The 12,932-nt window shown below is 32.1% G+C and overlaps 1 protein-coding gene across 1 annotated transcript; it reads right to left on the bottom strand.

The window, feature by feature from the left end:
- Nucleotides 1–591: 591 nt before the first annotated feature.
- Nucleotides 592–1,536, bottom strand: LOC131147920 (stress-induced protein KIN2-like). The gene is made up of 3 exons (XM_058097575.1): nt 1,407–1,536; nt 1,229–1,297; nt 592–1,015 (listed from the first exon to the last, which is right to left on the bottom strand). The coding sequence occupies exons 1-3, from the start codon at nt 1,464–1,466 to the stop codon at nt 941–943; spliced, it is 204 nt and encodes a 67-aa protein (XP_057953558.1). The 5' UTR covers nt 1,467–1,536; the 3' UTR covers nt 592–940.
- Nucleotides 1,537–12,932: the final 11,396 nt, after the last annotated feature.

The following is a 12,932-nucleotide window of genomic DNA, read 5'->3' as shown; positions in this document are numbered from 1 at the left end:
GTAATTTAAGATTGATTACTTCATATATATATATATATATATATATATATATATACATAAATTATTTTATCAAAAATTTCCTCATCTTTTCATACATATATATATATATATATATATATATATATATACGTAAATCATCTCATATATATGTATATATACGTAAATAATCTGATATATATTTACATATATACATAAATCAGAATTAGACAAATTAAGTGCTCATTTTCAAGATTAAATCGTCATATATAATAGTTCATACTTGGTTCTTGTTACAAGTGTCTGAGGAGTTCAGGCTGCTCATCTTGGCACTGTCATTCTAACTTAATTATGATATATGGCTGTGAAGGGGATTCATTAATTAATTAATTTTGAAGCTCTTAATTTAATTATTTATGAAAATGAGAACTGCATATTGATATCATAAATAAATAAATAAAAATTATCATTCATGACAAATGCCAACTATAATTAATTATTTATCTAATGGTTAGTTAATTATTATATATAGCTGCTGATAATTATGATCATCAGTCATTCACCATGAAACAAATTAAGAAAGCTGCAACGAATTAATATACAAAGAAATTAAAGAAAGAAAGAAAGAAAGATTATATTATTCTCCAAAACAAAAATAACTCGGAACGACAACAACTCTCTGATCGCTAGAGCTAAATAGATGGATGGATTGATAGTTCTTTCCTTCTTCCAAAGCTAGCCAGTAACAACCGGCAGCACTTCAGGAAAATTGAGAAGAAAATAAATAAATAAATAAATAAAGAGCCCAAAATTGCTCCCCTCCCCCCAAAATAAAAGAATACAAATAAATAAATTGAAAAAGCGATGAAACAGGGATAGGTTCAAGAAGAAAAAGAAGAAGAAAAGGAATTGGGCTGGGGCGCAGATGGATCGTGGATCCTTATCCTCCTAATTAATAGCTTCTTCACTTGTTCATTCCAGTCGCATTCTTGACCGCATCAGCAGCTCCCTGTGCCTTTGCCCTCATCTGCTGTCCTGCCTTCACCAGTGCAACCCCCACGTCGATATCCATCCATGCATATATTAGTTTTTAACCATAACCATCACATCACACATACGCACACACAACACACACACATACACATATGGATAGTTTTGGGAAATGGTATATTAACTATTCATTTAAATTAACGATGTGTAGCTTCTTATGCATGTACATAATTAATGGGTGTATGCATGTAAATGTATATACCTCCTGGCAGGACTCCCTGGCAGACTGAGCAGCATTGCTGGCCTTGTCTGCCATCTGGTTAGTCTTTTCCTGATGAATTAAACCAGTTATATATACATAAATGTTAAAATCTTAAAAGATATAAAGGAAAAAAGAAAAGCATGGAAAGCACGTAGTAGGGTATTAGGAATTAATGTACCTGGACTTGGCCCTTGGCCTGGCCCGCCTGGTAGCTCGCACTGTTCGATTGCTGGTTCATCTTGAGTTTTCTTTTGAGGGGATATGACTACGAACACACAGCTAGCGATAGATGCTGAAGCTCACGACTTAATTAATTTGAGTGATGAATTTTGCATGGCAGTAAGGTGCGGAATTTATAGAGGGAGGGGGGCGATGGGATGGGGGGACGCATGTGAGGATTTGTGATGACACTTGTAGTTCTGATGGTTGGGGATGGGACATCTGGCCTTGTGACCAGGCCAGCTGCTTGCTCTTCCATTTGACCGTACTCTTTTTTTGAATTCCAGGGAATTGATTTAGTTATATCATTATGTGAGAGGGAGCCCTCCGGAATTCCTGGACATGATTTAGTCAATGTAAGGTCCCATTGGTTATTCTAATACAAACCAGAACACATGAAAAATTATTAAAATAATAATGCAACTTTCATATTTTTTGTATGAATGAAAGCGGCCGTACTCTTAAAATAGAAGGAAGAGATGTGTGTATTCACTTCGTCCTAAACTTGAATATAAAGGAGGTATATATATATATATATATATATCAGATTATTTACGTAGATACACATATATATCGTATTATTTACATATATATATATATATATATATATATATACATTACATGATTTACATTTATATATATATACATCAGATGATTTACGTGTGTATATATATATATATATATATATATATATATATATACACACATCAAATGATTTATGTATATATATATAAATATATGTCAGATTATATCAGATTATTTACGTATATACATATATATCAGATGATTTATGTATATATACGTAAATAATCTGATATAATCTGACATATATTTATATATATACGTAAATCATCGCATATATATATATATATATATATATCTATATACATAAATCATCTGATGGTTGGGTAAGGCTCGGGTAAGAAGGGTAATTCAGTCAGTTCAGTTATGATGAATAGTTAACCAAATTTTTTCGGTTAATTTGGTAAATTGGCTGAACCGACCAATTGCGCACCCCTAACTATATTATAGTTACATACTAAATTTCACCAATAAATTTGATAACTCATATTCTCTCTCCTTAATAGTGTAAATCTTGCTCTTTGATAATGTTTGGGTGTACAAATTTTTAACTTAGATTATTTTTAAAAAAAATTTGGAAGAAATTTAAAAATAAGTTTATACTATATTTTATTCAAATCCACACAAAGTTAGATCCAAAGATGTTCAAAGACTATATTTTCAAACATAAGGTTATATTTTATTCTTTGAATTTTCAAATTAGTATATATGGATTTCGACAAGATATAACGGAAACTATACTAACATGTTTTATTCAAAACCATACAAATTAAAATTTAAAACCTAAAACTCGTGCCCTTAAACACAACTTTATCTTCGAGATCATGAATTAGAAATCTTAAATTAAATTCTTTTGTATATAAATAAAATTTAGTACAATTTAATACTATACTTCATTAAAATTTACGCAAATTCAAATTTAATACTCGATTTTCACGAACCGTGTAACTTTTTTTTATGAGTCTGAATTATTTTGTAATCTTTTTGGGAATGCAATATGGGTCACTTAGTAGTCAATGCACCATATGTTACTTCTAATGACTTTTTGGGCCATTATACATTTATGATAAGATTTTAACATCAGCACAAAATTTTGAGAGAGCTGCCCATCCTCTCTACCCATGATTTTGACTCAGTAAAGCAAACTTGTCCACATTGCAAGTTGTGAAGTAAGAAATTTCCTGGATGAAACCTTTTTTGGTCGGTTATTTGACAATAAAATGTTATTCTATATAAACAAATATTTATGATTTTCTAAAGGAGTTTTCAATTGTTGAATTGTGATAGGGTCTCATGAATATAGATATGAACATCCATCCATCTCACATGTACCCAAAATGTCTACATCAAAAATAAATTATTTTAAATTATTTTTATAATTTGTGGGCAACTATGAAAAGGGATAGAATTAAACCGAATGCTAAATTTATCTTCAACTTAGTAGGGTCTGTTTGGTATATTTTTTGTTTCTATTTTTCTGTAGTGAAGAAACAAATAATAAAAACTCGTTTGAGTATATTGTTAGTTTTCAATTTCTGTTGCTAGTTTCTACCTGTTTGACAAAAATATGGTTTTCAGTTATTTTGGTAATCTGTTGCCAAAAATTTTAATACCTAAAAATAAATTTTTTTGGGACTAAATTGTTCATTTTATACACTTTTAAATTAAAATCAAAATTAAATGATCATATGAATTTAAATATAATTAAAAGAAAAATATACATAAATTAAAAAAATGGCAATAAAGCTAATTACCAAATACTTTTACTACTTTTAAATTGTCATTCAATAAAATATTTATTGTAAAGTAAAACTTGAAAGTAGAACAATTAGTAAAATTATTATAATAAATTTTAGTTTTATCATAGTAATTTTTTTAATATGTATTATTTGTACTTTGAAAGAAATTATTAACTTTTATTGAACACTTACTTGTATTACACTTTTGACAGAATTCCTATGGACGAAGATAGAGAGAAGAGGGAGAAGAGAAAATTCAAGTGGAGCTCAAGGCGTCTTAGATCCTCTCTAGAGAATCCCTAAATTGGTGCGAGGATTTATAGAACAAAAGACTCTTATTTATAATCAAGAGGTTCAGACTTCAGATGGTTTGGAATCCGGGGTGAATTAATGCGGGTGCTCTATGGGCCCCATCGACCACTAAATTCAACTTTGGATTTTTACAAGACTAACGAGCCAACGCAAAAGACAAAATATTTTACTTAAATGTGACAGCACATGGACGACTGCATTTGTGTGGGTGACCCACCACCTTTAAATAAAATAATATAACCCTGACCCAAAGTGGACAAGTGTAAAACACTCACTTTTTTAAAGCACTCAAAGAATTACAAGTTGGGCCAAATGGTTTCCGGCTGCAAAATTTCTTAAATAAGTCTTGAGTAACTTTGGAATAACTCTTGTCAAGACTTGAGTAAAAACCTTTGAGGGGATAGGGTGGCTTGTCAAAACTGGAAGCGGTAGCCGCAGTTTTTGAATCTTGTAGGTAAAGAAATCACTTCTTTTTCTTTGCTTTGCCTTTTGCAGAGGGGGGCAAAGGATCTTCTTGAATAAATTGATAGAATTTTGAACCGAGATCAAGATCAACGTTTCTGTTTGAGTTAGAGCTGTAGGCAGAATCTGACTCATCCGATTCCTTCAACTGTTTGATGAGCTTGATCAAGTGGGCTTTCATCTTTCCTGATTTTGACAATTTTGACCTTCCTGAAGAAATTGAAACAGTATCATCTTCATCAATTATTCTCAGTTTGTCTCTTGATTTTAAAAGTGATCCTTGAGAACTTGAAGGTGGAAGAACTTGTTGAACCAGCCACAAACGTACTTGTCTTTCTGGCAGGGTGAACTTTTCCCACCAACAAACTGTGAAAATTCTTCTCATTGATTTTGAATAATACAGAGAGCTTTCTTCTGGAGAGACCACAAGGTAGTCCCAACAAAAAATCCAAGTAATTCCGAAGTTTGAACAAAATTGTAGAAGCTTGAAAGACGAATGAGATTGATCTTGAGGAAGAAAAAAAATTCTTTTGAAATAATTCAAGATCATTTTGAATTATTTCTGGAAAAATTTCTTTTTTAGGACCAAAAGTTTTAAACTATTTTAAAAACCAATTTGGAAAGGTTTTGCAAATTTTGGGGTCAAAGTGCATGAACCAAGAATGAGAGTAATTTTGAAGGAAGAGAACATTTGACCAGGCATCAATGTAATCTTTGTCATCATAAGTTTGAGGAATAAAATTTCCTTTGAACCTTTTTGAATTTCTTAGATGGGTTCCCCATTCAGTGGGAGAAATGATTTTGAAAATCTTGAATTTTGAAAAATTAATTTTTGAAGAATCTTGAAGGTCGTAATTATGATCAATTACAACCGAATTAGATTCAACAAGAATTAATTCATAAAATTTTCTATTCTTTAATGGGTCTCGAATATCAAAATGGCACCCAGAAAAGAAATAGTTTTTGATGACATCGAAGGGAGTGGAATCTTCCCATTCGGGTTCAATAGGGAAGAGATCTTCGAAACCTTTTGAATAGTAACCTTTAGTAACCGAAGCATTTTGAGTTTGGGCAACAAAGGATTGGGCCTGACTTTCCATGACTTCTTTGAATGAGAGGGTTTGAATATTTTGAGGTGGCCTTGAAAGAGGGTTGAATCTATTATGAATAGGAATTTTTCTTTGGGCTTTTGAACTGGATGGTTGGGCCTGAGCCTTTGAATTTTGAGGTGTTGAATAAAGGTCTTCAGCTGTTATTCTTGGCATTTTGACCTATTAAAAAATCCCTTGTTAAAAAATCTGGAATTGGGTTTGAAGTTCCTTTGATAAATTCAATTTGGAAATCAAAGACTGATAAAATGGCTTGCCATCTTGCAAATATTTGTTTTGAAATCAAATTTTTGACATCCTTTTCAATAATATTTTTAGCGCTTGCACAATCAATTATGAGTAAAAACTCTTTATTGAATAAATCGTCTTAAAATTTTTGAATGCACAAAACAATTGATAAAATTTCTTTTTTAATGGTTGAATAATTGACTTGGGGTCCTGACTAGGCTCTTGAATGGAATCTGACTAGGGTTTCTATAGAATCAATTCTCTGTTTGAGAATACCTCCAAATCCAACATTAGAGGCATCTGTTTCTACAATCATGAAGGCCTTAGGGTCAGGAAGACTAAGGCAGGGAAGGGTCTTGACTAGGGTTTTGACTTTAATGACTATTTGAGTACACTTGTCTGTCCAGTTTGGAGGGTTTTTTTTAAGTCTTTTGAATAATGGTTTGATTAAAATTCTAATGTTTAGAATAAAATCTGCCACATAATTAAGACACCCTAAAAATCTTTGCAATTGATTTTTATTCCTAATTTCATTTGGAAATTTGTCTGCGAATTCTAAAGATCTTTGGATTTGAGTGATTTTATTTTGATAAATTTGATGACCAAGAAATCTAATATTGGTTTGAAACAGTTTTATTTTTTATTGAGAGACAGCCAAACCATTTCTTTTGACAACATTGTAAAAAATGTTGAGATGTTTGAAATGTTGGCTTATTGATTCAGAGTATACAAGGACATCGTCGATGTATACAATAGTGAATTTTTTATAATCATTGAAAATTTCATTTTATAATATTTTGAAATTCTGAAGGCGCGTTTTTTAGACCAAACAGCATGACATTCCATTCATAGTGTCCGAATGGTACAGTAAATGTTGTTTTATATTTGTCTTCTTCTGCAATTTGTATTTACCAAAATCCTAATTTTATGTCAAACTTTGAATATATTGACGTTGTATTTAGTCTATTGAGTAAATCTCTCTTATTAGGTATCGGATACCTAATCCATTGTAAGGCTTTATTTAATGGCTTGTAATTTATGACGAGTCTTGGAGCACCTCTTTCTATTTCAGCTTGATTTTGAACGTAAAAAGCAACACAACTCCAAGGAGATTTGCTTCTTCGAATTAGCTTTTTATCAAGCAATCCTTGAATCTTCTTTTTACAATATTTAAGGAGTTCTTTATTCATTTGAATAGGTCTTACTTTAGTAGGAATCTTGTCTTCTATAAAATCTTTTGTATAAGGAAGTTTAATAGAATGTTTCTTTATATTCCAAAAGGCATTTGGAAGATTTGAACAAACTTCTTTTTCAAGTTTTTCTTTGAATAAATCAATTTGAGCTTTTATTTCTGGATTTTGAATTTGTTCCTCTATTCTTTTATGAAGGATTTCTTTGGTTAATGTTTTTACATGTTTTCTTTTATTTTGAATAAGATTGATTCTACTAATGGCTAAATCTTTAAGCATGTTGATCTCTTTTTCTTGCATTTTATCTGTGAATTCGAATAAAATATTTTGTCCACCAATTGAAGTGTGAATTCCAATTTCATCAACCTTAAAAGGATAAATCATTGTAAAAAATGGAGTTCCTAATATAATTTCTTGTTGCATATTTTTGACAAGTACAAATGTAGTTTTGAGGCAAATGTCTTGTTTACAAATATGGACATTTGAAATTTTCTATTGAATTTTTAAAGTTGAATTTGTTGCTCTATATAATTGCATCTTTGTCTTTTCATAGTAATAAGTAGGTATAAGACCTTCTTGAATACAATTCATATCTGCTCCTGTATCTAAAAGGGCACGAGCTTCAAGAACAAATGATTTATTGATTACAATTTTTATTTCTGAATACCATTTATGAATATTGACTCTTGATAAAAATCCAAGGAATACTTCTTCTTTTGGTTTAATTTGATATTGAAATTCTTCTTCATTTGGATCAATGATTTCTTCAATTTTTGATTTTCCTTTTGTGTCAATTTTATCAATTCTTGATTGTATTTGATTCATATGATATTCAAACTTTTCATTTTGTTCCTTTAATAATCTGACTTATATTTTAGTTTGATTTATTTCCCTTTGTAAGTCTTGAATGTTAGGGTCAGTACTCGTTTGAATTCTTTGTCTTTGTATCTATTAATAATTTTGTTAATGTCAAATCCTTTATCAATCTTTGGAGTTTTATCTTTTTCTAAATTCTTCTTTAATTGATGTAAATATTTATTCTTGATTTCTGGATCATTGATATGTTTAATCATTTCAAGAATGGTCTCATTTTCTTTTGAAATTACATTTATTGATTTGGAACATTTATTACATGAACAGAATCCAATGTCTTCTTGACAGGATTCTTCAAAGCTACTTTGATTTTCTGAACTTGAGCTGGTTTGAATTTCATTGATCAATTCATTTTTTGTTTCTGATAATGAAGTTTCTTCAAAGTTATCTGATTCACTACTTATTATCAGATTTAGCATTTGCTTTTTGAGCTTTTCTCCAATATTTAATTCTTTGATTTTTTGCTTGACCCTACAATCTCTTGCATAATGACATTTCTTTCAACATTTGAAACAAGTTTTTTGATTTTTCTCTCTAGTTTGATATTTTTCTTTATTTTGAAACTTTGAAGGTTTTTGAGATCTTCTTCTTTTATTTTTATAATAATTCTTATCATATTTTTTATAATATCCTTTTGATGGTTTGTGTTTCTTATGCATATGTTTTTTAGAAGGTGCTTTGATTCTTTCATAACCGTATTGGGCACAGAAATCACCAAGTTTTCCTTTATTTCTTTTGAACTCACTTTTCATTTGAGATTGAATTTTTAGTTCATTACAAAGTTTTAAACCTTCATGATTAATAACACAAATGATTTGTCTGTAGGTAATTGCTTCGTAATTTGATCCTAAGGTTTCTTTGACTCTATTTCTGACCCTTTGAGCAAATAGTTTTGGTAATCCACTAATAATTTTTTCTTTCCAGAAGCCCGATCTCCCATCTGGTCTACTCATTATTTTTGCAATAAAAAAAATATCTTTGTACCATTAAAAATCTGATAATTTTGAACATGTAAAATTTAAGAGTATGACGCTACTTTTTTCGTGTTGACTTGTTGAATCTCCTATAAATTGTCTAAAGATTGACCAGATAAGTGCTGCGACAGCATCACTTTCTTGAGTTTGAACCCCGTTTTCTTCTTTGACCTTTTTTGCTTCCATTATTTGATCTTTTTCATGAGGAGTGAGGTAATGATCCCACCATATTTTATAGTAAGTTCTTTGACTTTGATTTTCCCAATTCGTAATTTTATTGATTTCAAAATCTTCATCATCTTGGAAGTTGGATTCTAAAGCATTAATAACTTTATTCTTTGATAACATATTGATTTTTAAGTTGGTAGTTTTACTGATTAGTTCGTCAATTTTTTGAGTAAGTAATTCATTTTACTTTTGAAATTTGAAATCCTTTAAACTTTTATTTGAAGTATTAATTGGTATTGGATTTTCTAATTTAGGTTTTGTCTTACTAGATTCTCCTACTTCATAAGTGCTATTTTCTTTGATTTCAGAAAGGTATTCCAAATGATTTTCAATTCTTGATGATTGATTCACCATTGTTCTAAGTATTTGATTTGTATAATTATTTTGACTAACTAATTGATGAACTTCTGAGTTTCCTTTGGTTTCTTTGAAAGGTGAGGCAATTACTTATGACCCTCTATATTGAATTTTGAATGAGCTCTCAGGAGGATGAATTGTTGTTACATAATTGTTATTTAAAAGTTTCCAATTTTTTCTTTTATCATTTATGACATTTACTTCTTGCCTTTGTTTGACATAGCTGAAAAATGGAATGTCTCTTTTTTATCTATGCATTTCTTTAAACCACGCACTTTGATTTTTTCTCTTTCTTCTTCATTATAATCTTTAAAAATATTTTCTCTATTATCTTTATTGAGTTCGTGTTTGTAATCTTTTCTAATTTTTTTCCATATCTGGTTCGAAAGCTTTGTCTATTACCATAAGATTTTTTCTTTGATGTTCTTCTTTTAAGATTTCTCTTTGATCTTCTGTTAAAATTTGAGATTCTGTTAGAGAGTTTGGTTCAGATACCTCTTGGTAGTATCCCTGAGGAATTTCTGGACCAAAATCAACTCCTTTAAGTTTGATATTTTTAGTAGGTTCTGTATATGTATAAAGACTTGAAATGCTATTTCTTCCCGAGTCAGTTGATTGTTTTGAAGATTGACCAACGCTTCTACTTCTTATTAATAATGATTGAAAATTGATGTCTACATTTACACTTTCATCTTGAATGATTTTCGTGGCAACTGTTTTTTGAATGTTTGGAACAATTTCGTGATAAGTTTCATTTAAGTTATTGAATTCCCAATCTCCCCTGGCTTGAATCTCATCCCATAAAAGTTTTTTGGGATGAGATACAAGTGATTGTCTATTAAAGTTGGCTTGAAGCATGATTGTTTCAAATATATATATATATACACATAAATAATCTGATATAGAATTTGCAATTTATCAGATAAATTTTTAGACATGGGTTTTTTTTTTTTTTTTTTTAAGGAGATGAGGGGTTCAGGAACCTTAAGCCAAAGCAAGAGGCTCCTACAACCCTTATTGAGATGCCCCATGAAGACTAGATTGCCATATTGCATCTTACATATGACTATAAGTTGAATTTCATCATTATAAACGACTTGTCAGGAAAAGAACAATAAATAGTGAACATTGTTAGACTCTCTTTGGTCCAAATGGGTTAATTAAATCTACCTAAAAGGTTCAAGTCTTTGGGAGGCTGGGATAAAACATGATGACTCCCCACTATACCAAAGGCTCATTGGAATTAAGAACCAGATTATGTCAAGATGTGCCAACCACCTGGACGCAGTGCTTCAACTTTTTGAGGAATGGGACCTCAACCATTCTAGTTCCTCCATTTGCTATAACTTCTGGAGAACTAAAGGAACTACGGTTCCTTGGTCCACGGTGGTTTGGAAGAGTGGAAGTACCCTTAAACATGCTTTCACTCTTTGACTGGGAATTATAAGGAAACTACCTACTTGTGATAGGCTTATTGGTTTTGAAGGAGACCTGTATTGTTCCTTTTACTGCCAGGAACATGAATCCATTGATCATATATTTTTTAATTGCAGTTTCTAATCCTAGGTTTGGAACACTATTAGAAGTTGGCTGGGGCTCAACAGGGCTATGACAACACTTAGAGCTGCAATGAAATGGCTACGAAAGGAGGTCAGGGGCACTGGGATTCATTTGGTTGGCAAGAGAGTTGGCCTGGCCTCTACTGTTTATCTCATATGGAATGCACGAAATAGGAAAAGGTTTGAAGAAAAATCCATATCCGCAATGGAGCTAATTGTGACCATTCAAAAACATATATACATAGTGGTATATGACAGATTTGGCCTACACACAGGTGGTGGAGTTTAACCTCATTTTGGATCTTATTGTATGAGTTTTAGATTGTTGTAATTGGCCAAAAGGCCCCTAGATTGCTCAGGTTCTCTTAAGCTCCTGAGTGTTGACTTACTGCTTGTAATTTTGATGGGGCTCATTTCCCCCCTATATTTGGGTATGCCCAGTGTTCCTTGTAAATACTCATTTTGATCAATACATTTACCCTTCGATAAAAAAAAAATAGTGAACATTGTTCAACGCGGAGAATGTAATTTTCAACAATGTAGGTTTTAAAAAAGTATTTTTTCGAGAGAGCATGAGATTACATTTAGCAACAATTCTAAAACATTAGCTCATGAAGAGAACCAAAAGACGAGAAGCATAAACCAAGACAAAGAGACAAAGCCATAACTTCGTGGGAGAATACCTGAAGGAGGTTGACAATTAGGCTGTAAGAATGAAGAGGACACCCAGAGGAACAACAATCAAAGCTGCAGATATCTCCATGATGGCACAAACCACATTGTCACGGTCCGACTACTTTCACACCGTTGTGAAGGGCCATGCGGAGCTAGCTAAAGCACTATTGCTTAACTAGCCAGTTTATCGTTTACCAACACTCATCCACGAAACACTTTCATTAACATTTAATCAGATAGCAGCGGAAACAATAATCAATTCATGAAATCCATGGCAAGCAAGCAATAAACATTGAAGCAAACGTAATTCATTAAAAAATCCTTCGTTGACATGTTGTACTTAGCGAGGGAGGCAAGTAGGCTAAACATGTTGACAATTGCTAGTGAGTTTTACAATGACTGATGAACACTCACCCTCCCCCAAAGAGGTTTTTATGTAATTATCATCCTGGCACTAGGAAACATCAAAGTGACCGAGGAGTCATACTGCCTTATTTGGCTTACAAAGACTCTACTAGTAGAAAATAACCCTACACTAGTATTTACATGATGGAAACTTATCCCAAGCACACGAGATAAGCGGTCACAGGCAAGCATAATGCCCTGAACAAGCTTAGCTCATGACATTCTCCCCCACTTATGCAGACGACGTCCTCGTAGACTTTTGGCAGTAAGTACACTTCAACTTTGTCCATGAAGGGCTTCAAATCTTCCGTAGAAATCCAGCTGATTTCTTTGTCATCAAGGCACTTCCACATCACTAGGAACTTCTGCCGCATCTTTCTCGAGGATATGAACTTTCTATCTACAAGGATCTTTTCAACTTCATGTCTGTCAAGTTGCACCATCTTCAACTCTGTGTTGTTTGACTGACTTCTGCTTAGGTCGTTGGTGTTGGCATTGAATGGCTTGAGATAGTTGACATGAAACTGCGGTCTTCTCTTCTGATCTGCCCACTTCTTCATTTGCTTAGAAGCTTTCTCCAGATAGCCTTGGGCAAGCTCTACATTCTGTCTCCCTTCACTGGTGAAGATGTACACCCTAGGACTCTTTCGTCTATACGGCTCGCCCACTGTGTGAGATAACAGTAGCAGCTGGCCTGTAACAAGCTCAAAAGGGCTCTTGTTGGTTGTTGAGCGCCTTTGGGCGTTGCCACAGAACGAAGCCACATCAAGTAGTTGCACGCCATTCTTCTGG

The sequence above is a fragment of the Malania oleifera genome, chromosome 2 (genome assembly GCF_029873635.1).
Source record: "Malania oleifera isolate guangnan ecotype guangnan chromosome 2, ASM2987363v1, whole genome shotgun sequence".
Taxonomy (NCBI): domain Eukaryota; kingdom Viridiplantae; phylum Streptophyta; class Magnoliopsida; order Santalales; family Ximeniaceae; genus Malania; species Malania oleifera.
This window is presented reverse-complemented; position numbering and strand designations above follow the sequence as displayed.

Bases quoted from the DNA above. Each gene is read 5' to 3' on its own strand.
- LOC131147920 (XM_058097575.1), bottom strand. From the start codon at position 1,466: ATGAACCAGCAATCGAACAGTGCGAGCTACCAGGCGGGCCAGGCCAAG. The intron at 1,298-1,406 runs GTACATTAATTC...TTAATTCATCAG, and splicing joins AGGCCAAGGGCCAAGTCCAG to GAAAAGACTAACCAGATGGC. The intron at 1,016-1,228 runs GTATATACATTT...GCACTGGTGAAG, and splicing joins CCAGGGAGTCCTGCCAGGAG to GCAGGACAGCAGATGAGGGC.